This window comes from Balaenoptera borealis (genome assembly GCF_965194805.1).
Source record: "Balaenoptera borealis genome assembly, chromosome: 13".
Taxonomy (NCBI): domain Eukaryota; kingdom Metazoa; phylum Chordata; class Mammalia; order Artiodactyla; family Balaenopteridae; genus Balaenoptera; species Balaenoptera borealis.
The window spans coordinates 20173004-20200831 of NC_138870.1; the positions used below are offsets into that span (position 1 = coordinate 20173004).

The window sequence follows — 27828 nt, forward strand, 5'->3', positions numbered from 1 at the left end:
ACTTGCAAGACTGCCTTTAAGCCATAAAAAATAGTTTTAATACCAGCTAATAACATTTATTAATCAACTAATAATACCAAGCATTTATTATTACCTAGGACATAGTATTTCATAAATTGTAATTAATACTTCCATTGCTCTAAGAACTTGATGTATATTATCTCATTTAATTCTCACAATAAGATATCATTTAATTCCATAATTTACAGACAAGAAAACTATGGCATGGAGAGGTTAGGTAACTTGCCCCGAATCACAGAGCTAGTAAATAGCAGAACCATGATTTAAGGCACAGATGGCTGCAGGTACCATCCTTTTAACCATTACATTTTACTGGCTCTTGCTAAATAACAGTGCCTCTTAAAATATTAATCTAAAGATAATGTCTTAATATAATAATAACTTTTTTTGCTTTAGTCAATGTTATTTTCCCTCTAATTATCCTCTGCTGAGAGACTAAGTTTTCCTGTATATAATTAATTAACTACAAAGACTTCAGCCCTAGGTTTAACAGTTATATGTAATATAATTTACATATTCCAGCTGCATGCTTTGAGATTTAGCCATACAAATAATGGATAATATTCATGGATAATATTCAACAGTTTTCTGGTACCACAACCAGAGTTTGTTTCTCTTAAGGAGCATCTGTCTTCATTTGGGTTCTTTAGGCTCAAGATTCTTATTGGTTCTATTAAGATGATAACTTTTACTTATGTAGAATTTTATTCCTAAATAAATTTTATTGAATTTGTCTTCGTAAGACATTCCTTGAATAAATTAAAGGATACTAGTAATATAAACTAAACCGACTATTAGGTTGAACGACAAATTTCTAATATAAATACAATCTGTGAATCTGAAGAATATTAGTTTCTCTCCCTTCTTATATATAGCCAAGACTAGAGAACTGAGTAGTTCTGTTTTTCTTGATAAAATGAAAAACCTGTATACTTTTAAAATTACAATAAACTGGTATTGTTCCTAGGATTGCATCTACTTTGGCCTTGAGCCTAGCAATCCTTTTATGTATAGCAATTAGCCTAGAAACATTTTAGAGTAACCTAACCATGTTTTGATTAAGAGAACACAGAATGCCATTGAGGAATGGGCATGAACTTGTGACCAGGAAACCTGGCACTTATGAATAGTTTATATTACTTTAGCGTAGGCAATGGGAGAACTTCAAATACAATTTTAAACTTTACCATTTGATTGGTAATTACCATAAAAATGGGTAGTGTGGAAAAGCACACGTGTACTGATGTTTCTGTTAACACGTAATGAGACAACATGAAGCGGCTGGAAACAAGGAAATACAGAAATAGCATGAAAAAGACACTGCCGGTACTGTCTCCATTGCCCAAATGTCAAACAGCTCCTGGGAACCCTAGGGGTGGTAATAACTGGAAGTAGTTCCTACTAGGTTTTTCCTTAAAGGAGATTCTTGAACACTGCTGGGTTCTGACTCTAGCCCATATGGGCCTGGAAAAGTCAGAGAAAATGTTGGCTGCACTTTTTCAGGCCTATTTGCATATGTTCTTTAGTATGCAGAATGTCTCTGTATATAATTTAATTGTTGTTGGGGTTTTTTTTTTTGTCTCTATTAATACATATGCAAATGACTCACACTTGCAGCTGTGCTGTCTTAATCATATGTGTGCTTCTGTCTGTCTGCCCTGCAGGCTCAGGGTCGAAGAGAGAGGAAAAGAGGGGATTCATTCTTTTAACCTGCAAGAAAACTCACTCATGCAGACAGAAGTCTGAGAGCAAACAACACACCAGGGTTGCAACTGAAATGTTGAGCAGTTGATCATTTTTCACCCTGTATGGAAATGCCTGTGACCTAAGAGTTAAACTGAATAGTAGAGTGTCTAGGTAGGTAAAGATGAATACTTTACAGGGATTCATCCTTGTAAGTAATTCCTTCAATAAGAAGGTAAAAAGCCTCATATCTAGACCTCTCCACATGGTTATTTCTTCCTTATTGATTTTCTAGGGGTTTCTCTTGGTCAGACACATAAAGCCATGCTCACTTACAAGGCTCTGGGAAATATGAAACATTTATCTGTGTCCTGTCATAATTACTGACCTCCTTCAGAGAATGGCAGGAGGTTGATAAAAAGATGAACTTCATTTTTTCATCTACATCTACCTTGATGTTACTCTCTATCAGATAGAAATCGAAGCCCTTTCCACTATGACTTCCATGTACCTTTGATAGCTAGGAAAAATGATTGATTTTAGTTGATATTTTATATAATTCATTCTCTCCTGTGATCACATGTCATCTATCATATTCTCTATCCCAGAGGATTCATGTTATTGATATTACTGGTTGCTGGAACTGTAGCCCTATGTGATTTCATTTATGACAATTTGCAATTTTGAGTCTTTATTCCAAAAATACTATTATGCATTTTAAAAATAATCCTACTAAAATCAGTAAAAGGTGAATTAATTCAATAAAAATTCTTGAATGAAAGCTACTTGCTTAGTTGAGTAAAATATGACCATCCAAAAAGAATTTCAATCTTTTTTTCCCCTGCTTATCACTATTAATCATTGGTTGGAGTCGACATTTTTGGCTTCCTATAGGTAGAACAGGTGGCAACCATCTTTTGGCCAACACAAATACAGTATTTATAAAGTGAGAAATAAGTGGATAAATATTTCCTTTTAATTTCCAATCTTAGAAGCCTTGTTAAAAAACAGAAATAGGATACACTACAAATCTTACTATTAAAAAGTTCACGATGCCCATTAAGTAAAATGCAAATGAATGACAATGAATATGAGAAATAAATGTTAGATGGACTGCTGCCATCATTTGGTTTCATTAATTAGAAACAGACAATTTGCTTAGCTGATTTTATCTAGTCACAAAAATCCAAAAGATTCAAAGTGTAAGTTATTTTGCTTAAATAATTAGATTCACTTCTTCATATTGAAATGAAGCTAGATTAGTTTGCTGTATAAGTTAATCTCCCTCCTTTAAAAAGAGACAATATTAGGAGAACAAATATCAAAAGGCATCCTTGGCTCTTAGAAGAAAAATAAGTAGTTTGAAGAGGAAGGGGAAAGAAAAAAAGAGAAGAGGAGGAAAAAAGAGAATGGGGTAAACAGTGTATGGGATTGCTAATTGGCTAGTTACTAGTATTTTGATAATATACCTTTCCATTATTTAGAAATAATTTCTTTTAGTGTTGTATTGGCAAGGTGAGTCATACTGAGTCAAAAGCACCTCTGTCAATTCATAGTCTCATCTACGCCTGTACATCCATTAATGAACAACATAGGAATAAACTAATGTTGAAATGTTTGGTCTTTTTTGAAAATTATAACTTTAAAGGAATTACACAAACTGTAATAAATGCTAAAACACATTCTTTATGCAGCAGCCCAAGGTAACAAATAAGATAAAGGGAAGAAGGAGCAGAAGAGATAGAGCTACAGATTTCTCATATACTAAGAATCTTTTAATAAGGGTTAAAAATATAATGTTCCCTGGTATTTAAATTAATATCATTTATTCCAGAAATTAATCATACACTGCTTTGTTATTTTATTAAAAATGATTATGACCATTGGCTCCTGATAGTTTCTTCATTTTATTCCTATGTACTGAGCACCAGCTACTTGCTAGGCATTACACCCCCCACCCCACCCCGAGCACGTGAGATACATTATGATACATTATTGGGCAACAACAACAACAAAATGACACTTCTTGCTCTGGTGGAATTTAGAGAATATTTGAAACAGGCAGACAATAAATAAGGAATATAATATGTAAGTTATACAGTATGTTTGAAGATGACTAGTGCTATAGAAAAAAAGCAGAATAAGGGAAATAGGAAGTGTGGTACATCTTGGAGGGTTATTTTATGATTTCAAGCGGTTAGTTAGACTAAGTCTAGGAGAGGTGACATTAGAGCAAATTCTTGAATGAGGTGAATTAGCCTTCCAGGCAGAGGGACAGGTAATGCCAAACTCTAAGGTGGGAGCATACTTCGGCAAGTCAAAGGACAGAGAAGAGTCTAGTGTAGTTGCAGCACACTGAATAAGGTAGTGTGGAGCAGACTATCATAAACATAATTTTAAAATACTGTGGTGCCACACACGGTACCAGGCACGTAGTGTTTTCATAAGGATGAAAATTAATTTATATAGGAAATTAATCATTAATATTCAGCTTAATTCCACTATTTCAAAGAAGAGTAGCTAGTTAACAAAAATAGATAATTTGTTTTAAGTGTAATCTTAAGATTCATTCTTCACCCTTTCATTTAATAGATATTTACTGAGTCCATTAAATATTTCAAGCACTGGTTAAGTGCAAACGATGGTGAGTCAGTAATTCCATAGATTTTGCCGTCTGGTAGAAGCCAGAAAGTAGGATTTAAAACATATTCTATAAGTGCTATTAGAGGGGAAATACAGTGTGTTCCCGGCATATATAAGACCTACATTAATCAAGACTTGGGGACAATGAAGACTTCCCTGAAAAAGTGAGGTTTTGACTTGCAACCTCAGGGATAACTAGGAGTTTGCTTGGTAAAAAAAAGGTGGGTAATAGGGTTCCCGAAAGAGAAAACATCACATGTAAAGATCCAGAGGGGAGAGAGAACTTGAAAACACCAAGGTATAACTTAAGGTATTTAAGTAGGAGAAGGACATGGTCAGATTTTCTGAAATCTTAAAGATCATTCTGACAAACGTATAGTAGAGAGCGCACTGAAGGGGCAAGAGAAGAAAGAAAGGCCAGTTCAGGGCTACTGTGGTAAATTATGGAAGCAATGAGGATAGCCTGACCCACAGAGTGACAGTACCATGCAAAGGAACAGACGGATTCTTGATGTATTTAGTAGGTAGAATGAATAGACAGATAATGAATGAATAGGTCCAGAGGAAGAGGGAAGAAGAGAAGTTGAACATAGTGCTAATGGTTTCCGGGGTTGAGCCATTTGCTAAGACCAGAAAATGAACAGGTCGGGGGGCGAGGAAGAGAACTGGTGAGGCCCATTTTGTAGTCAGTTTATTGTGCATGTAACGTCTGTGTTTCCTCTTGGTAGCCAACAAATAGTTGGCTATATGGATCTGAAGCTCAGGAAAGACTTAAAAGCGCTGGAAAAAGCTCAGAGGAGACAAGGACAGATATTTTGTTATAGAAGAAAGAAATAAAATGGTGCCTGGGCACAACATGTTAATTTGTATGTTTTATATACATAATCCAGATTAAGCCATTTTCTCTATATAAATAAAAAATAAATATTTGACAATGCTTAGACTATTTTAACTGCTCCTAAAAGTATACAGTAAGGTGATTTTTTTTGCATAGTAAGTATTTTATTATTTTATCCAGGAACATGAAGTGATAAAATAATAAACAGTGGTTTAATTTAAAACATGTCATTTTGTTTTCCTTTTAAGACAACTGTAATAATTATTTCTTCTTTAATAAAGGCCCTGGTTGTTGGTTTTACTTAATATTATCCAAGCGTGAACAATTACTTGTAAATGATTATTTCAAAAGAAAACACAAATGGTAGGTAAACAAAGTCAACCAGGAGTAGAGATATATTTATAGGGTCCTTTCTTGGATCTAGATGTTCAAAAAGAGAAGACTGAATTAACATATATCTGTGTAAAGAGGTATGAAATAGACAATGCAGAGTGTGAAGTAGATAGCCGTCATGAATGCTGCTGTCTCCTTCAGCATTGCATATAGACGATTTGTATTAGTACCAATTAATCAGCATTGTTGTTATAATTGTAGTAGCAGGTTACTAAGTTAGCAAATGTCCTAAGAAGGGCAATGTCTCCAAAGTTTAAAAAAAAATCTCCTGTACTTGGAAAAGCAAGTATAATTGTTTTAAAACCATGGATTTTGGACTCTGTGATCCAAATTTCTTCTTTGTCAAATAGAGTTATTAATACATAACAAAAAGTATTGTAATAAGAATTAAATGAGAAATCTTTGTGTGAAAGCCTTACCAGAGAACCTAGCATAAGAACATAGGACTGAATCTCAATAATTAAAAGAGAATCTTGGTAACTGAAAGGGACTCAAAAGTGATGAAGTCTACTCCAGGTATTATTAAGGGATAGAAAATGGAGATTTAGCAGTATAATTCAAAGCAGAGTATGGAGAAAATTAAAACTGGCTCATACATTATACTCCACTGAGATGAAACTTCTCAGAAGCAGGTTCACAAGATTGGGGTGAATGCTGGGTTAGGGTTAAGATAAGACTTCTGACTAGGCATTGTAGTTAGCTTTTCTCTGACCTGTCTGGGAAGGTTTGTGGAGAAGAAAAGAATTTGGATGCTATTTTAATGCAAGGGGAGGGAGAGTATTACAGGTCTCCTTTGCAGCTGGGGGAAAGGTGAAGTCAAGGTTAGGGATCTGTGAATACAGTGTTAGGAATAGGAGTAGAAAAGTAGGTTGGTGTAGGCACCCTAGCAAAGGTGAGAGTAAGTCCACTAAAAGAAACGCCATGACATGCGTTCGGAATATGTGTTTGGGTTTGAGTACTGTTTTTTAATCATGAGCAAAAAGTCCGTGTGTGTGTGTGTGTGTGTGTGTGTGTGTGTGTGTGGTTATGTGTTTGTGTTTTAATAGTAGCTAATGGCTTATCAGGAAAGAGTTAAGATTATTAGTTTTCTTGTTGTACCGCAGTGTTGATTTACTGAGATCCTAACAAAACTCATTTATTTTAATGGGTACAATGCCACTTACACAAAATATCTTTATCCCTTTTATAGATCAAATTATAGTTGAAGCAAAAGCAAACATGTTTGGTGTCTTTTTTCTTGTTTTCTGATCAACAAATTTTTTTGTCTCTTTAAATTTTAACGGAATCTGATATCACATTATAAGGGCAGAAATGAAACTTAATTTGTGTCAAATAGTCTAATGCTATCTTTATAGAAAAATAAGTTTGGACTGCTGCCTAACAAAGCTACCTTCTACTAGAATTCTACAATGAAACACAGGAGATGCCTCCAACTTGCCCTTGCTCCCTCTCACCACTAATCCAATGGTGAAAGGAAATGAGAATGTCTAATTTGTTTTGAAAACTGACAGCTTAGATCTCTAAAACTCCTATTTTCCACATTCAAATCTATTGCTGGATATTCTTCCCTCTTACTTTAATCCCACTACTCTTTTTAGTTTTACTTATTATAGCCACTTCTCTGTATTGTAGTTATTTCTCAGACTTCAAAGGCTAACAAATGCTGTTACTTTTATTGTCCCCATGGCTCCAACAGGTTATTTCCAAGGTAATTTCCAGCTCAAAGAAACAGACACTAACACTGTAGCTTTCGGAGAAAAGGCAGAATAGGAATGGGTGTTATTAACCTCTGTAGAACACAGTATGTCTCAGTTCCTCCTGTGTTTCTCCTGTGAGACTCAACTGGTTTCTCAGAACCCCACCAGGTCTGATAACTCCCTGTGCTGACCAGATGTATCTGTCTCTTGATGCTACAATTTAAACTATATTTTCCTTATAGGCTAGGGTCATCTGTCATGACAATGCACTTTCATGAATACAACTTAATTTTATTAAGCATGGGTGCTTTATACTTGGCTTTAATGGATACTGCATCTTTCAGGCAAAGGAAAATATAAAACTTCTCACAAGGGGAGATTAATCCTATTATTGGATGATTTGTTATTCCCATTACCTGTGTACCTATAAAGTCCATAACAACAGAAACTAGGGTAGTAGGATGCTGATTCAAAGATTTAAACAGTTAATGAAAGATAACTTTAATATAATTTAATTGATATTCTTTCCAACTCCAGAGACAAAATTTCTAAAATCACTTGGACATCTGGTAAAGTCAGCAACGACATTCATGGATATATGGGAATATGTCTTCTGCCGGGCTAAAAAAGGTCTTAATTAGGATGTCTGGATAAAGTTGTGCTCATTTAGGCACCTGCTTATTTGGTCTACTTATCCTTGCTTATCCAACTGAGCTGGCATTAGCAGGAGAATAAAGAGTGCTTCAAAAATACTGGGCATCTTGAACAATTTTAAATGTAATTTTTGTAAGCTATCTTGATCCATAAGTATCTGAATATCTTTTGTAGTTTTTTTGTTCTTTTTATCTTGGTGAGGACCATTCTGTGACGAAATTATGGCATACAGTAATCAAAGCAAAACTACAGCTCATTTTGTTAAATCATACCAGGAAATAAAAAAAATTACAATAAACTGTCTTTAGTACAGAAAACAGGCCTAAAAATTAAAAGAACCAACTTTGGGTTAAGAATCAGTAGACATAAATTCAAAAACAAAAAAATGTGAGACAAATATCACTAGTCAGTTTTATTTTGTGTTAACACGATAATAGCTGTTTTCGATATTTACTTAACCTTTGTCTCTGATGTATTGTTTCCCGACTTACCTGCAGTTGGAGTGGGCCTAAGCCTGGTGTTGCTGCAGCAGCAGCTGCCATGGTAGTTGGGATCAGCTGTACAGGGTAAGGGTCACCTACGTAAGAGAATAATAGAGGCGTCAGCACCTTTTATCTACTCTCCACCTGCAAATTAAACTCATGCATTCACTCTTTCCAAAAGCCTTCTTTTGTGTGCCTTGCTGAGGCCTAATGAAAAGCTCTATTGTGCAGCTTTTTACTAACACTCTTTTCACAATTCTGGCTGAGAGAGGAATGTGAATAAAAGGCACAAGCAATTAAGGCGGAAACCTCATCCTTTTTTCATGATGTATTTAGGAAAATGGGAGGAAAAAGTGCGCATTGATCAGAGGGCTGCACTTTATAACACACAGACACACACACACACACACACACACACACACACACACACATACCTGATAATCTTGATCTGAGCATACCAACTCCTCAGCACATTTAAAATGTTTTTATAAAAGGAACTTAACTAAACTTAATTCTATTTTAACAAACTAAACTCTAAAGATTTAGGCCAAGTAGCTTATCTTTTTAATGCTATGTTACAGTCTTGATTCAAATAACCTGTGGACAAATTCATCATAAAGAAAACATTTAATGCATTTTTAAAAGTTATATAAAATATTGGTATCTCTATTATTCCAGAGACAAATGCTTAAAAAGATATACTATAAAGAAAGCAGAAAATAGATGGTTTTTCCCCAATGGATTTCTCTTTGTGGGAATATCTAAAAAACTAAAATTTTAGTAATTTAAAATTAAAGTTTTAATATAGATGATCTATAAAAATATAGAGAGACACACAAACATATATTCACATATAGAAGATTATAATGTACGTTTTTGATGTGAATAAAGAATTTTTTCCTCTTAGTAAAGAGGTACCTCAGACTTTTTGCACAGAGCCCAGTGATATGCTAACAGATATGGACACTGTTAGCTGTTTGAAATATAACCATAGCAAAAATGTAAAATAACTATTGATATAAGAACAATTTTCTAATATACAAAGCTTTTTGTAGAACTATAATTTGTGAAAAGCTTGTTGAATGTCAAATGTATGGAAATATAACTGAAAATAACGGTTAATATATTCATTCAAAAATATTTATTGAGGGAGCCCCTGTGCTCGAGAGGCCCGCAGTGCCACTGCCACCTGTGGAAGCAGCGAGTTCCGACCAAAGCTCCCCGGCCACAAAGGGCCCTGGGCCTCCGGGTCCTGGCGTCACACCCCCTCTGCTGTTTCTCAATAAGCAAAAAGTTGTCCCAGCACTACTGCTGAAAATATTACTCTTTTCCACATTGAACAGTCTTGGCACCCTTGTCAAAAATCAATTGACCAGAGGACCTTCAAGATGGCGGAGGAGTAAGACGTGGAGATCACCTTCCTCCCCACAAATACATCAGAAATACATCTACATGTGGAACTGCTCCTACAGAACACCTACTGAACGCTGGCAGAAGACCTCAGACCTCCCAAAAGGCAAGGAACTCCCCACATACCTGGGTAGGGCAAAAGAAAAAAGAAAAAACAGAGACAAAAGAATAGGGACGGGACCTGCACCAGTGGGAGGGAGCTGTGAAGGAGGAAAGGTTTCCACGCACTAGGAAGCCCCTTCGCGGGCAGAGACTGTGGGTGGCGGAGGGGGGAAGCTTCGGAGCCACGGAGGAGAGCGCAGCCACAGGGGTGCGGAGGGCAAAGCGGAGAGATTCCCGCACGGAGGCTCGGCGCCGAGCAGCACTCACCAGCCCGAGAGGCTTGTCTGCTCACCCGCCGGGGCGGGTGGGGCTGGGAGCTGAGGCTTGGGCTTCGGTCGGATCGCAGGGAGAGGACTGGGGTTGGCAGCGTGAACACAGCCTGAAGGGGGCTAGTGCGCCACAGCTGGCCGGGAGGGAGTCCGGGAAAAGGTCTGGACCCGCCTAAGAGGCAAGAGACCATTGTTTCGGGGTGCGCGAGGAGAGGGGATTCAGAGCACTGACTAAATGAGTTCCAGAGACGGGAGTGAGCCACGGCTATCAGCGCGGACCCCAGAGACGGGCAGGAGACGCTAAGGCTGCTGCTGCTGCTGCCACCAAGAAGCCTGTGTGCGAGCACAGGTCACTATCCACACCTCCCCTTCCGGGAGCCTGTGTAGCTGACCACTGCCAGGGTCCCGTGATCCAGGGACAACTTCCCCGGGAAAACACACAGCATGCCTCAGGCTGGTGCAACATCACACCAGCCTCTGCTGCCTGTAAGCTCGCCCCGCATTCCACACCCCTCCCCGCCCTGGGTGCCAAATCCAAAGCTGAACCCCAGAAGCTGTGCCAACAAAGAAGAGAAAGGGAAATTTCTCCGTGCAGCCTCAGGAGCAGCGGATTAAATCTCCAGAATCAACTTGATGTACCCTGCATCTGTGGAATACCTGAATAGACAATGAATCAACCCAGAATTGAGGTGGTGGATTTTGGGAGCAACTGTAGGCTTTGGGTTTGCTGTATGAGACTGACTAGTTTCTGATATTTATCTTTATCTTAGTATAGTTATTAGTGCTTGTTACCATTGGTGGATTTGCTTATTAGTTTGGTTGCTCTCTTCTTTTTTTTAAATTACTTTTTAAATATTCTTATTTTAATAATACATTTTTATTTTTTATTTTAATAAATTTTATTTTACTTTATTTTTTTCTTTCTTTTTTTTCTCCCTTTTCTTCTGAGCTGTGTGGTTGACAGGGCCTTGGTGCTCTGGCTGGGTGTCAGGCATGAGCCTCGAGGTGGGAGAGCCGGACTCAGGACACTGGACCATCAGAGACCTCCCGTCCCCATGTAATATCAATTGGCGAGAGCTATCCCAGAGATCTCTGTCTCACGCTAAGACCCAGCTCCACTCAACAACCAGCAAGCTCCCGTGCTAGAGCCCATGCAAAACAACTAGCAAGACAGGAACACAACCCCACCCATTAGCAGAGAGGCTGCCTAAAATCATAATAAGTTCACAGACACCCCCAAACACACCACCGGACATGGTTCTGCCCACCAGAAAGACAAGATCCAGCCTAATCCACCAGAACACAGGCACCAGTCACCTCCACCAGGAAGCCTACACAACCCACTGAAACAACCTTAGCCACTGGGGGCAGACATCAAAAACAATGGGAACTATGAACCTGCAGCCTGCGAAAAGGAGGCCCCAAACACAGTAAGTTAAGCAAAATGAGAAGACAGAGAAATATGCAGCAGATGAAGGAGCAAGGTAAAAACCCACCAGTTAACAGCTGATCTTTCAGCAGAAACTCTACAGCCAGAAGGGAGTGGCAGGCCATATTTAAAGTGATGAAAGGAAAAAACCTACAACCAAGATTACTCTACCCAGCAAGGATCTCATTCAGATTTGATGGAGAAATTAAAACCTTTACAGACAAGCAAAAGCTAAGAGAATTCAGCACCACCAAACCAGCTTTACAACAAATGCTAAAGGAACTTCTCTAGGCAGGAGACACAAGAGAAGGAAAAGACCTACAATAACAAACCCAAAACAATTAAGAAAATGGTAATAGGAACATACGTATCAATAATTACCTTAAATGTAAATGGATTAAATGCTCCAACCAAAGGACACAGACTGGCTGAATGGATATAAAAACAAGACCCATATAAATGCTGCCTACAAGAAACCCACTTCAGACCTAGGAACACAACCAGACTGAAAGTGAGGGGATGGAAAAAGATATTCCATGCAAATGGAAGTCAAAATAAAGCTGGAGTAGGAATTCTCATATCAGACAGAATAGACTTTAAAATAAAGACTATTACAAGAAACAAAGAAGGACACTACATAATGATCAAAGGACCAATCCAAGAAGAAGATATAACAATTGTAAATATTTATGCACCCAACATAGGAGCACCTCAATCCATAAGGCAAATGCTAACAGCCATAAAGGGGGAAAAAATCAGTAACACAATAATAGTAGGGGACTTTAACACCTCATGTTCACCAGTGGACAGATAATCCAAAATGAAAATAAATAAGGAAACACAAGCTTTAAATGACACACTAAACAAGATGGACTTAATTGATATTTATAGGACAGTCCATCCAAAAACAACAGAATATACTTTCTTCTCAAGTGCTCATGGAACATTTTCCAGGATAGATCATATCTTGGGTCACAAATCAAGCCCTGGTAAATTTAAGAAAATTGAAATTGTATCAAGTATCTTTTCCCACCACAATGCTATAAGACTAGATATCAATTACAGGAAAAAAAACTGTAAAAAATACAAGCACATGGAGGCTAAACAATACACTACTAAATAACCAAGAGATCACTGAAGAAATCAAAGAGGAAATCAAAAAATACCTAGAAACAAATGACAATGAAAACACGACGACCCAAAACCTATGGAATGCAGCAAAAGCAGTTCTAGAGTGAAGTTTATAGCAATACAATCCTACCTCAAGAAACAAGAAACATCTCAAGTAAACAACCTAACCTCATATCTAAAGCAATTACAGAAAGAGAACAAAAGAACTCCAAAGTTAGCAGAAGGAAAGAAGTCATAAAGATCAGATCAGAAATAAATGAAAAAGAAATGAAGTAAACAATAGCAAAGATCAATAAAACTAAAAGCTGGTTCTTTGAGAAGATAAACAAAATGGATAAACCACTAGCCAGACTCATCAAGAAAAAAAAGGATAAGACTCAAATCAATAGAATTAGAAATGAAAAAGGAGAAGTAACAACTGACACTGCAGAAATACAAAGGATCGTGAGAAATTACTACAAGCAACTATATGCCAATAAAATGGACAACCTGGAAGAAATGAACAAATTCTTAGAAAAGCACAACCTTCCGAGACTGAACCAGGAAGAAATAGAAAATATAAACAGACCAATCACAAGCAATGAAATTGAAACTGTGATTAAAAATCTTCCAACAAACAAAAGCCCAGGACCAGATGGCTTCACAGGTGAATTCTATCAAACATTTAGAGAAGAGCTAACACCTATCCTTCTCAAACTCTTCCAAAATATAGCAGAGGGAGGAACACTCCCAAACTCATTCAATGAGGCCACCATCACCCTGATACCAAAACCAAAGATGTCACAAAAAAAGAAAACTGCAGGCCAATATCACTGATGAACATAGATGCCAAATCCTCAACAAAATACTAGCAAATAGAATCCAACAGCACATTAAAGGGATCATACACCATGATCAAGTGGGGTTTATCCCAGCAGTGCAAGGATTCTTCAATATATGCAAATCAATCAATGTGATAAACCATATTAACAAATTGAAGGAGAAAAACCATATGATCATCTCAATAGATGCAGAAAAAGCTTTCGACAAAATTCAACACCCATTTATGATAAAAACCCTCCAGAAAGTAGGCATAGAGGGAACTACATCAACATAATAAAGGCCATATATGACAAACCCACAGCCAACATCGTTCTCAATGGTGAAAAACTGAAACCATGTCCACTAAGATCAGGAACAAGACAAGGTTGCCCACTCTCACCACTATTATTCAACATAGTTTTGGAAGTTTTAGCCACAGCAATCAGAGAAGAAAAAGAAATAAAAGGAATCCAAATCAGAAAAGTAGAAGTAAAACTGTCACTGTTTGCAGGTGACATGATAATATACATAGAGAATCCTAAAGATGCTACCAGAAAACAACTAGAGCTAATCAATGAATCTGGTAAAGCAGCAGCATACAAAATTAATGCACAGAAATCTCTTGCATTCCTATACAGTAATGATGAAAAATCAGAAAGAGAAATTAAGGAAACACTCCCATTTACCACTGCAACAAAAAGAATAAAATACCTAGGAATAAACTTACCCAAAGACACAAAAGACCTGTATGCAGAAAACTATAAGACACTGATGAAAGAAATTAAAGATGATACAAATAGATGGAGAGATATACCATGTCCTTGGATTGGAAGAATCAATATTGTGAAAATGACTATACTACCCAAAGCAATCTACAATTCAATGCAATCCTTATAAAACTACCAATGGCATACTTCATAGAACTAGAACAAAAAGTTTCACAACTTGTATGGAAACACAAAAGACCCTGAATAGCCAAAGCAATCTTGGGAAAGAAAAACGGAGCTGGAGGAATCAGGCTCACTGACTTCAGACTATACTACAAAGCAACAGTAATCAAGACAGTATGGTACGGGCACAGAAACAGAAAAACAGATGAATGGAACAGATAGAATGCCCAGAGATAAACCCACGCACATATGGTTACCTTATCTTTGATAAAGGAGGCAAGAATATACAATGGAGAAAAGACAGCCTCTTCAGTAAGTGGTGCTGGGAAAACTGGACAGCTACATGTAAAAGAATGAAATTAGAACACTCCCTAACACCATACACAAAAATAAACTCAAAATGGATTAAAGACCTAAATGTATTGCCTGACACTATAAAACCCTTAGAGGAAAACATAGGCAGAACACCCTATGACATAAATCACAGCAAGATCCTTCTTGACCCACCAACTAGAGAAATGGAAATAAAAACAAAAATAAACAAATGGGACCTAATGAAACTTAAAAGCTTTTGCACAGCAAAGGAAACCATAAACAAGACAAAAAGACAACCCTCAGAATGGGAGAAAAGATTGGCAAACCAAGCAACTGACAAAGGATCAATCTCCAAAATATACAAGCTGCTCACACAGTTCAATACCAAAAAAACAAACAACCCAATCAAAAAATGGGCTAAGACCTAAACAGACATTTCTCCAAAGAAGATATACATATCGCCAACAAACAAATGAAAGGATGCTCAACATCACTAATCACTAGAGAAATGCAAATCACAACCACAATAAGGTATCACCTCACACCAGTCAGAATGGCCATCATCAAAAAATCTACAAACCGTAAATGCTGGAGAGGGTGTGGAGAAAAGGGAACCCTCTTGCACTGTTGGTGGCGATGTAAATGTGTACAGCCACTATGGTGAACAGTATGGAGGTTCCTTAAAAAACTAAAAATAGAACTAGCACACAAACCAGTAATCCCACTACTGGGCATATACCCTGAGAAAACCAAAATTCAAAAAGGGTCATGTACCACAGTGTTCACTGCAGTTCTATTTACAATAGCCAGGACATAGAATCAACCTAAGTGTCCATCGACAGATGAATGGATAAAGAAGACGTGGCACATATATAAATGGAACATTACTCAGCCATAAAAAGAAATGAAATTGAGTTATTTGCAGTGAGGTGGATGGACCTAGAGTCTGTCATACAGAGTGAAGTAAGTCAGAAAGAGAAAAACAAATACCGTATCCTAACACATATATATGGACTCTAAAAGAAAAAAGTGGTTCTGAAGAACCTAGGGGCAGGACAGGAATAAAGACGCAGATGTAGAGAAGGGACTTGAGGACACAGGGAGGGGGAAGGGTAAGCTGGGACGAAGTGAGAGAGTGGCATGGACATATATACACTACCAAATGTAAAACAGATAGCTAGTGGGAAGCAGCCGCCTAGCACAGGGAGATCATCTGGGTGCTTTGTGACCACCTAGAGGGGTGGGATAGGGAAGGTGGGAGGGAGGGAGATGCAAGAGGGAGGGGATATGGGGATATTATGTATACGTATAGCTGATTCACTTTGTTATACAACAGAAACTAACACACCATTGTAAAGCAATTATACTCCAATAAAGATGTTAAAAAAAAAAAAATCAATTGACCAGAAAAGAATATATATTTATTGAGTACCTGCTTTGTGTTAAACACTACTGTTGTCACTAGAAATAGAGCTTTTTTTTTTTTAATAAATTTATTTATTTATTCACTTATTTTTGGCTGCGCTGGGTCTTTGTTGCTGCACGTGGGCTTTCTCTAGTTGTGGTGAGCGGGGGCTACTCTCCGTTGCAGGGCCCGGGCTTCTCATTGCGGTGGCTTCTCTTGTTGCAGAGCATGGGCTCTACGAGCATGGGCTTCAGTAGTTGTGGCTCGCGGACTCTAGAGCACAGGCTCGGTAGTCATGGCGCATGAGCTTAGTTGCTCCGCGGCATGTGGGATCTTCCCGGACCAGGGCTCGAACCCGTGTCCCCTGTATTGGCAGGTGGATTCTTAACCACTTGCCACCAGGGAAGCCCCCAGAAATAGAGCTTTAAAGAAGACTCATGTCAAGAGGTGTATTTACTGGAAATTTAATGAAGCTTAAGCTTTTGGGTTCTGGAAAGGGCCCCTAGCAGTGTGTTCACAGGGTCATATGTTTTTATATTTGTCAGCTCACTTAATTTTTTACTTTGTTGTGATTCTTTTCATAAATATTCTCTTTTGTACTTAATGTATATGAAGATCATATATATATATATATATATATATATATATATATATATATATATATAATTTTCATATTTTTATTCTTAAATAGAGTCCCCAAAATTATATGGTTCAGGCTTCAGAATACCTCAATCTACTTCTACTGATCTGGCTTTACAGCTTAAAGGGAAAATAAGACAAAGATAATTCAATGATTAGTATAAAATACAATGACTGTTAAGATAGAGAGGTATACAGTACTATGGACTATATTGTCAGTACCCCACACCTAGTCTAAAAGGTCAAAGACAGCCTCTAGGATGAAGTCATGTTTAAGCTGAATCTTGAATTAAATGAAAGCTAACCAGGCAAAGAAGGGAAGCATTCCAGGAAGGAAAATAATTTTCATTAAGACTCAGAGTCAAATGGGAGTGTTATATCATAGCTCAGTCCCTGAATTGCTCAAGTGCAGAGTGCAGGTAGGGAAGTAGAGATAAATGGGGCTGGAGAGGGAATCAGGCCAGATTGTGTATGGCTTTATGTACAATGTAAAGAATCTAAACTTCATCCTACAGGATAAAGGACACCATGAACATGGAAACTAGATGGACTGAGTAAAACCACTTGGGCTAGAGGTTGGAAGCTGTAATCAATAATAAAAAGATGCAGAACTTTGTATAATAACGTAATGATGGTCCAGACTAGAGTGGTGATGTTGGAATAAAGAATCATGGAGAAAATCAAGTGGTATTTAAGAGGCAAAACTGACAATGCTTAACGATGGTTTACATAAGAGAAGACTCGAGGATGATTCCCAGGTTTTTCACTGGAACAGCTGATTGTGGAGTGGAACTCTTTGCTGGATTTGCAAACATGGACGAGAAGCAAGACTGTCACGCTGGGCGTAGCGAGGGGGAGATGAAGGGGAAGGAATAGAGTTCTGTTTTGGACATTTTAAGTCTGACATTACTATCAGTATCCAAGTAGAGGTGTTCACTGAGGCACTTGATAAACATGTTAGGATTTTAGGGGAGAAATCCACATAGGAGACATAAATTTGAGGGTGGTCAGCATATATCTGGAATTTTAGCTGTAACCATGTAGGAGTTAACTATAGAGAAAAAAGAGGTCCAAGGATTGGATTATAGGATATATTAACTCTTATAGTTAGGGAGATAGGTAACGAGCAGAAAAACTGAGGAGAAATGTATATAAATCTGGTGTTCCAGAGGCCAAGAAAGATTTTCAGAAAGAATGATCAATGTTTTCAAATGCTGGATTTAGTGACATAGAACTCACTGGTGACTTCCACAAGGGCAATTTCAGCAGAGTGAGGGGTGAGAGAGCCCAGCTGGAGTGAGTGAGATCAACAGAGAATGAATAAAAGAAAGGAACTGGGTGCAGTAAGTGTAGATCCTTGCTTTTCACAGTGACGTTCTCAGGAGCAGCACTGACATCACCCAGGAGTTTGTTAGAAAGGCAAAATTTCAGACTCCACCCCAGACCTAATGTGGCAGGCACACGTCAGAGTCAGTGGAACCCACACTGACTCCCACTTCCCGGTATTTATGTCCTTATGCAATTCCCTCCCCTTGTGTACTGGACCTAGTAACTACCTTCTAATGAACAGAATAAGGCAAAAGTGATGTGATGTTACTTTTGAGATAGGTTATAAAAAGACTCTGGCTCTGTATTGCTTGCTCCCCTGCCCCACTTCCCCAGCAAGCAGTTATACTGTGAGCTGCCCTATGGAGAGGTTCACATTGCAAAGGACTGATGTCTTCCAGCCAACAGCAAGCACAAGTAGGAGGCCTGCCAACAACCAAAGGAGGGAGCTTGGAAGTGAATTTCTCCCCAAGTCAAGCCTAGAGATGACTACGGTTCAGGCCAACACCTTGACTGCAGGGACGTGAAAGACTCTGAGCCCGAGCGCGGCTGTGTCCAAACAAATGTTTGTTATTTTAAGCCACTAAGCTCTGGGAGACTTTGTCAAAGCAGCAAGTATATACCTTCTGCATTAGAATTTAAATTTTAACAAGATTCCCAGACTATTTGTATGCATTTGAGAAGTGCTAAAACAGACAATTTCAGTGAGGCATTTTGCAGTATCTATTGGAGGATGTGTGATAAAGAAAACTTTACTTAAAAGGTATACATCTGTAAAAATTATAGCGTGCTTATATGCTAATGAGAAAGATCGAGTAAACAGGAAAAAATTGATGTCACCTGACAAGGCTTTACTTATCATTTGGAATTTTTAATATTTAATCCAGAACATACTACATCTGATTTTATAAAGGGAAGTTTAGATGTTTAAAAGCTGAATTTGTATTTATGCAAACTAGCTGAAATAACAAATGTTATGACTATTAGAATCGACAATTTAAATACTTAAAATTATGTAATTCATTTATATTCCTTATTTAATGACTATAATATTAAAATAAACTAAGCAAAAGTTTAGAGGCTACAGTGCTCTTCACAGTGACAATTCATTTTATATAATTTACTTTCCCTATTGAAAAATCAATTAATAAGCACTTATATCATCTACCATGTAACTAGAATTCTGCTGGGTGTTATGCGAGATAAAAACAAAAAAACAAAACAAAACCTGGTCTCTATCTGTTTACTACAAGTCTCTCTCTTCTAATTATTTGAACTTATTTGAGTAGTACTGACCATCAGTGCTACAGGAGTTAAGGTAGAACTAATTCCAGGCTTCAATATTTAAAGAATAAAGGTGAAAATAAGAGTGAGCTTGGCCTTGAAGATTTGTAGTTGTGGGGCAGATGTTTTAGACAGGGTGAAATGTATCATAGCGTGAGCGTGACATACTGAAGGAATGGAGAGAAAACCAGCTTAACTCACAGGTTACAGAATAAAGGCAAAAGAGACAGAAAGCAGGGAGCTGAGAAACTTTTCATAATCCAGACTTGAAGATGTTTGGATGCCAAAAGGCAACGGATATGAAATGAAGTTTTAACAAGTTTAATTAAAGAGGTTAAGTAACAGGTCTTAAAGATGACTCCGAACTCTAACCTAGGGATACAGATTTACTCATAAATTTGGATTGATGGCAAACACCCACATAGGTGTTTAGGGCACTTTCCAACTACCAGCATCTAACTCTTAATAACAAATTGAGTATTATACACATATTTAGAGCTCATTAGTTAAAATCCAGACTGTCCCATGACGCTTAAAAATTGCATATGCATATTAGAATCTTATTATTTTTCATTTCCTACATTCATGAATATATAGTAATGAAATGAATATAGTTATCTTTCCTTTGGATATACATATATATGTGCATAACTATAATGTTATTCATATGCCATACTGTACATGTGTATAAACATATATGTGTATGTACATACATATACACACACAAGCTAAATAATTTATATATGTGTTATGAGCTGAACTGTGTCCCCCCAAATTTTATATGTTGAAGTCCTAACCTCTAGTATCTAAGAATAACTGTATTTGGAGATATGTCCTTTAAGAGGTAATTAGGGTAAAATAAAGTCATATGAGTGGGCTCTACTCCAATATGATTGGTGACCTTATATAAAGAGGAGATTAGGACACAAACAACACAGATGGAGGGACAACCATGTGAGGATAGAGGGAGAAGAAAACCATCTACAAATCAAGAAAAGAGGCCTCAGAATGAAATCCACACTGTTGATACCTTGATCTTGCATTTCTAGCTTCCAGAACTGTGAGAAAATAAATTTCTGTTGTTTAAACCACCCAATTTGTGGTATTTTGTTATGGCAGCTCTAGCAAACTAATACAATATGTTTGCCATATACAGCCTCATATCAATGTAGTTGATGTTTAAGTGAATTGGAGAAAACGAAAGACTGGCAGCAAGAATTAAAAAGAGTACTATCGCTATTACACATCTGTAATCATATACGGTTTCCAAGATAAACATATGATCAAAAATAGGATATCAACTAATTTCAAAAGGTTTGTGTCTAAGCCACAATATTAATGCAACCATCTCCATCCAACATACAAACATACATAACTTGAAGTGTATCTACCTTATTATCAATTTTGCAGATCTAAAATATCCAGAACTAGTTTGATTGAAATTTGCCCCAGTTACTAAGTAAATACAAATACCACAAATGTGAAAAAGGCCAATATAACAATTTAGCTCAATTAAGGAAATTCAAAATATATTATATGCATGTGTCAGTGTTCTGAAGTGGACACAGAATCTATAAGACTTCAAAACAAGGTCAAGGGTAGTTCTTAATGGGGAAAGAGAAATTCAGAAACTACTGGGGAAAAAAGATTTTTATTGAAGTAAATACTGTCATCTATTTATGCCATCTCTCAATAAACTGAACTAAAATATTACAACAGGTTTATTTTGTTAATACCTCATGAGATACTTAGTAAAAATAAGATAATGGAAAATTCTGGCGTTTAAAGTTCAACCATGTGTGTTATTCAAATTGACTTTCAACTAGTTAAAGTAATTTCTTCTACTCTTTCCTAGGTTTTAACCATTTGAACAGTTTTTCCTTAAGCCTTTCCAAAATTAATTTGCTTCTTCTTTCAAGCCAAGTATGGAAAATTCTAGCTCAAAACTAAAATTTTTCAAAAAGTTGAAAAATATACTGAGGCATGTTAATCATCTGTTTTCAGAATACAATCCAGCTTATAGTATCTACTGATACAAATGATATATCTATTAGTAAATAACCCAATAACCCCTCAGAAAGCATGTTACTTACATTAGTATTAAAGTAATGAATATTTAGATAATAATTATTTACAGTGACACTATTGAAGAGTCTCATTTTGGGGGCCTATATACAGAGTAAGAAAAACAACAAGGTTATGTAGGCTGAGGAAGATTGTCAAATGCAAGTATGTTCTTATCCAGGGTCAACTTCACAAACCCTTTCACCCACTGAACTACTTTAAAGGTTCTGGAAAGTTTTGTGGCATTATAAAAATTAAAACCTACACACACACACACACACACACACAAAATCCCTGCCTTAGAAGAGTTCCTAATAAAGTGAGGGAGATAAACATGTAAACCAATCCAGTGATACAATGAGCAAAGTAGAACAGTGGAGAAGGCATCATTCTGGAAACCTCCAGAAAAGAAGAACTTAACCTGGAAAGAGCATCGAGGAAGATTATTTGTTAAAGTATCTCTTAAAAAATGGCACTTCACTACCAAATTATCTTTCAGGACCCTTTTACCACCTACTTTCCATGTCTTCCAAAGTCACACAGTAAGCCTGCATCACGTCATGCAACAGGATTGCTCTTATTAATCATCTTCTCAGATTGGAACTGAAAACACCCTGCTCTACCACTCTAACTTCCTGGTGGAGGGAGTTATGTAGGAGTTCATGGAGGAGTGTAAGACAAAGTGGATTAAAGAGGACACTATAGTTGGAACTTTCGAAGGAAGGAAGGAAGGAAGCAAGGAAGGAAGGAAGTTGTTTCGAAGGAAGTCGCTTTCTTTCATTTCATAGGCCAACAGATGAATTGGTGGGTTCCTTCTGCTTGGAAGGAGCCCCTTACCATTCACAGGACAGTGTTAGCAATGACCATTATCTGTTATTGGCCCCTACATCCAGGGATATTTTAATAGTCTCAGTGTATCTGATGCAGAAGGGGAATGTTAAGCTATGCAGCTAAAGAAGCAGGTAGGACACACATCTTGCAGAGCCTTGTGTTTTACTTTGAAGGCAATCTTAAGTTGCTGAAAGGTTTTAAGCAGGAATGTGACATAGTCTGATTTGTGTTTTAGATCAATTTTGTGACAAGGGATAGAATCAACTGGAAGAGGGAGAGACTGGAGACAAACAGACATGTTAAAAACTGCTGCAGTAAGTCAAGAGGGAAATGATAATGGCCTAAACTAATCATAAGGGAAAGAGAAGAAGGAACATATATGGGAGACAGACTTGATGGCCAATTTGATGGGAGAACAGAGATACGGGGTTGGGGCGGGGAGAAAGGGGGGAAAAAAACACAGTTGGGCTTATATTTTATTTTCGGATGTGGTTCAGGAAAAAAAATCCTTTTTTTACCCAAAGAGTTTCAACATCAATTGTTCCTACATCGATTCTGAATTATTCATTATGCTCCCACTGATGTGAAATGTGGGCAACTAATATCTGTTGACTTTTAGCACTTAAAATATTTTACATATGTATACACATAAATATACACATATAAATCTACACAGATATGAATGAATATATTTACTGGTCTGTGTATAAAAGCTCATTTAATCTTCATAACAATTCAATAGGGTAGATTGTTATTCTCATTCTACAAATTAAAAATGTTCAGGATCTCACAGATAGTAAGTACTATAGTTCTTACCATCGTCGCAAGGAAAGTATTAAGTTTTAGAAAACATCACAGACTATTTTAGAGCATAATATAAATACATATTTAAAATTTCAAAATAGATATATTCATTTTATGTTCATGCAATTAACATGTGTCAAACATTACATGTAGGACACAAAGAAATAAAGGTACAGTCCTTGCCTTCGTGACACTTTCAGTTACAAAAATAAGACATAGATATGTAAAGTGAAATGAATCAAAGCCACATGATTAAAATCATATGAATAAGAAAGGCAGTAATTACCAAAGAAAGGAGGAATTTATTTGAGCTGAAATCAATGGAGAAAGAATCAGAGAAGGTGCTGGTCCTAAGTTAGGCTTTGAATAAAAAATAACTAGAGAAGATGAGAGAAGTCTAAAATTGCAATGCTTAGTGCACAGTAGATGTTCAATAAATATTTGCTGATAGATGTTCAATAAATAATTTGATGAATAAATGGTTGAGCCCAAAAGTAAGGATCAGAGAAATGAATGAACAAAATGTATTTATGAACTATCCTGCAGTTGGACCCATGTCATATAGTATCAAGAAATATTCAGAAGGTTAGTTAGAGTCTATTAAGTACCTCAACTGCCAAGGTAAGAATCTGTTCATACCGTGTCCCTAAACATATGCACAAGTACCTCCTATCCTAAAAAAACAACCAACTATCTAGACTCCAAAAATCCCTCTAAAACACTTTCCTTAGTGTTTAAAAAGGAGTCATTTATTTACTTTCTTTCGTCTTCTCATCTAAATTGCTGGAAACTAGTCTTCAGTGATAATATTAAATCCTTCTCCTACACTTTACTTCTCAATCCATAAACTTCCCTGGAAATAATGACCTCTGATTTGCCACATTTGAACGAACACTGTTGTGTAACAGCTGATACTGTTAATGACTCCCTCCTTCTCTAACTACATCTACACTCTCTGACTTTTCTTATAACGTGCTTTCCTGGTTCTCCTCATACCCTGTTCATGCTGACTCTATTACTTCTGCAATAGGCTGTTCTACCTTCCTTCACTCATTCCTTAGGTATTGGTATTCCTTGGAGTCTAATACTTGGTGCTTGACTTTTCTCATTTGATTTCCTTTATCTGAATGATCGTATCCAAACTCTTGGTCTAAGTACCACATATAAACTACTCGAAATCAGGGACCCCAGCCTAGACCTCTCACACGGCTTTTGGACAGCCACCCCACCCCTGCCCCCACCCGCCATCTCTCCCATAGGAAGTACGGTTTTCACATTTAATTTAATTCATCATCCTTCTTGCAAGACCCACTTCTACTCTTGGTATTTTGATTAATTTGGGTGACACCCAGTTACCTATGCTATAAATATGAAGTATCCTTGACTTCTCCCTCCCTTTCATTCTCCATGGCCAATCAATGACAATCTTTCATCCTTTAGGATCTGACTTTAGGGATCATCCTTCAGGGATCCTTAGGATCATCCTTCCCCACTCCAAAAAGCCTTCCCTGACACCTTCCGTCAATCTCAGATTTAGTTCATTCCCTTTCCACTCACTTTTGTTAAAATTCTATGCATATCTCTATTACATAACATCTGTTTATATCCCATTTTCCCCAACTAGACTGTGAGCATCCTAAAGGCAGAATTATGTCTAACTCCACCTTTAAATTCCCAGTTTCTAGCATAGTGCCTTGCCCACTTAAGGCTGTTAAATGTTTAATGACTGAATATATGAAGCAATATTCTATTTAAGAAATTAACAAATTTCAAACACAGGAGACCACTCTTCCCATATCAAAAGCTTAAGGCTTAAGAGAAGAAACAGATTGTAAGCAAATAATTTTACAAGTAAGGAACAAATTAGTTTTTTTGTACAAGGTTTAATGCAAATAATAATGGTGTTTTAGATCAGCTGCCAATGATACCAAGGAAGGATAGAAAATGGAGGGTGAAAGAGAGGCCTAGAGTTTAAGAAATAAGGACCTGAAGGAGGTGGTTAAAGAATCTTTTGTCACATTTTTTCACACATCAAACCATTCTTTTCTAATATTCCATAATCTATCTCTTCTGTAAATTTTGATTTTAAAAGCAATTCATATCCCCTTAGGTATTAAAAGTAAATAATATGAATTTCCTAAGTCTTTAAATGATTTCTGTTCACTAACAAGAACCCGCTATTATGATGTCATTAAAGCACCTGAGCACGGTCAAGGTGTCTACTAAAAAAGCTGTCTTATATACAAACAAAAGATAAAAACAAAATCCTTCATCATAGTGACTGTTTCCAATCACTTTAGACTTTCTCAAATCCAAGCAAGTTGAACTTTGCTTTCAAACAGCAATAAGCTCAGCTATACCTCCTCTCTCATTTTAAGAGGTTAAATTTATAACAAGTCTCCTAAATCATTTTGTGGAACACCAGACGTTCAGAACAATTGATATGGTATACTTAATAAAGGTGAAGGGGTTTCTAAATGCAGAAAATCTGTAAAGCCTTCCTAGATATGCTAGAATAGTACAATACGACGTTAATATTTGAAATATTTTTAATGAGAAATGCTAACATTGTGTAGTAACTCTCATAAAATAAGTAATGAATATAAATATTTCATATGAATTTTATTTGAGAAAGTAGAATTAATAAATTATCTCTTGTTTGACTATACAGCTATTTTAAAAGAAGATATTTTAAGGAGATTTTTAGTTCTTAACTGCTTTGTCATAGGCTAAATTTTTCAGTAAGAGATTTTTAAAAAATAAAAACCTTTTTTTGTCTTCTTAATGTAGCACTGCAAATGAAAACTTTACCCTACTGGACTTCCCTGGTGGCACAGTGGTGAAGAATCTGAGTGCCAATGCAGGGGACGCAGGTTCAATCCCTGGTCTGGGTAGATCCCACATGCCACGGAGCAACTAAGCCCGTGTGCCACAACTACTGAGCCTGCACTCTAAAGCCCGCAAGCCACAACCACTGAGTCTGCATGCCACACTACTGAAGCCCACACACCTAGAGCCCATGCTCCGCAACAAGGGAAGCCACCACAATGAGAAGCACACACACCACAACAAAGAGTAGCCCCCGCTCACGGCAGCTAGAGAAAGCCCGCGTGCAGCAACGGGCAACGCAGACCCAACACAGCCAAAAATAAATAAATAAATAAATTTAAAAAACAAACAAACAAAAAAAACTTTACCCTACTTAATTTAATAGTTACTTAGTTGGCTAGTTTAGTAAGAAATTAATTTATAAACTCTTTAAGAAACATCTTTCCAAGTGGGAAGACACTTCTGCATATAAAAAATACAGCATTCTTTCTTCACCTCTTTGCCCATAAATCTAAGGAATTCTAGTACAAATGAAAATTCCTGGATTAATTATCTAAGAAATCTGAGTATCCCTGAAAAGGTGACAATAAATCAAACAAGTCTCCTTTTCCTTCTGTATTCCAGCATTACAACCAAGGCATCATTTAACTATTACATAATAACTCATTTTAAGCTGCTCAGAGAATCATTAATTAAGGAACTCCTTCTATATGTACATCTACATCAGAGTACTATCCAAATTTTGCCTCTGTGTCTTATGAAGAAATGAATGGCACAGAGAAAAGCATCCAAAATGATGAAAGTATTAAAAAGTAGGGATCTGGAAAAGGGGCATTCATATAAGCCACTTAAGACCAGTTCAAATGCTCTCTTTTATTTTCCACTTTTAATATGAAGGTTTAGCAAATATTTCATGTTTTAAAAGCATCTCATTTTTTGACACCATTGATAGCCTTTCCACTTTTCTGTCTATCAGGGCCTTTGATAGACATCCTTCCTCCTGGGGTGTATCCAGAGTCTGTGATCTACAGGTTGAGAACAGGAAGCTTCCTAAACCACTCTAACAATAAGCCTATGGAATATACATTTGGGATGACTCCTGGCCTAGAGATTTCTACTAGAATGGTAACTTTTAGACCTCTGGAAATTAAGAAATGTTATGAAATTTTCTCTCCACCCAAAAATGAAAAACAAATAATGCAAATGTCTTGAATGGTCAGAAGTATAGTGACTTAAAAATAGATAAATTCCTGAAATCCTTATCATTATATCACATTCTAAATTTTCAAAATGGGCTGACACATTTAACAAGTAATAATGATATATTATACAATAATCTAACATCTTTAGAAATGCATAGACTCATTCCATCTAACTTTTACAATCTCCTCATGAAGTGAGTAGGGCAGACATTACTGTAGCTACCTTAAAGATTAAAAAGCTAAGGCACAAAGAGGAAAATGACTTGCCCAAGGGAACAGAATAATACAAAATGGGATTGAGACTACCAATGTCTTCTGACACCTTGCATAATTTTTTTTCTGACAAAATTTATTAAATTGAGACAATTAATAGTTTCAGATTACAAGTCTCACTGATGCTTATTCATAGCTTAACTCAGATAAGTCAATTTTTAAAGTTGTAAACCTTCCATTAACCAACTCAGAGAGCATCAGAATGTACAGACAATATCTCAGGTGAAAAATGTTCAAAAAGAAACAAATAAATAGAAGTAAAATACCATATACTGGTAATGGAACTGATTACACAAATAATTCATTTGGGGCAACTTTGTGCACACAAAAAAGTTTACTGTAGCATTGCCTAAAACTGTGAAGCATTCTAGACAAACTTAAATGTTCATTAGTGGGAAACATAAATAAAATAT

At 36.8% G+C, this 27828-nt stretch overlaps 1 protein-coding gene across 8 annotated transcripts in view; it reads right to left on the reverse strand.

Annotated features, from left to right (window-relative positions):
* Positions 1-27828, reverse strand: part of SOX5 (SRY-box transcription factor 5) — a 993423-nt gene that overhangs the window by 94427 nt on the left and 871168 nt on the right. For all 8 annotated transcript variants that reach the window (XM_082351965.1, XM_082351966.1, XM_082351963.1 and 5 more), the window contains one exon: positions 8421-8506. In XM_082351965.1, the coding sequence (XP_082208091.1) occupies positions 8421-8506 (86 nt within the window). The remainder of the gene's footprint in view (positions 1-8420; positions 8507-27828) is intronic.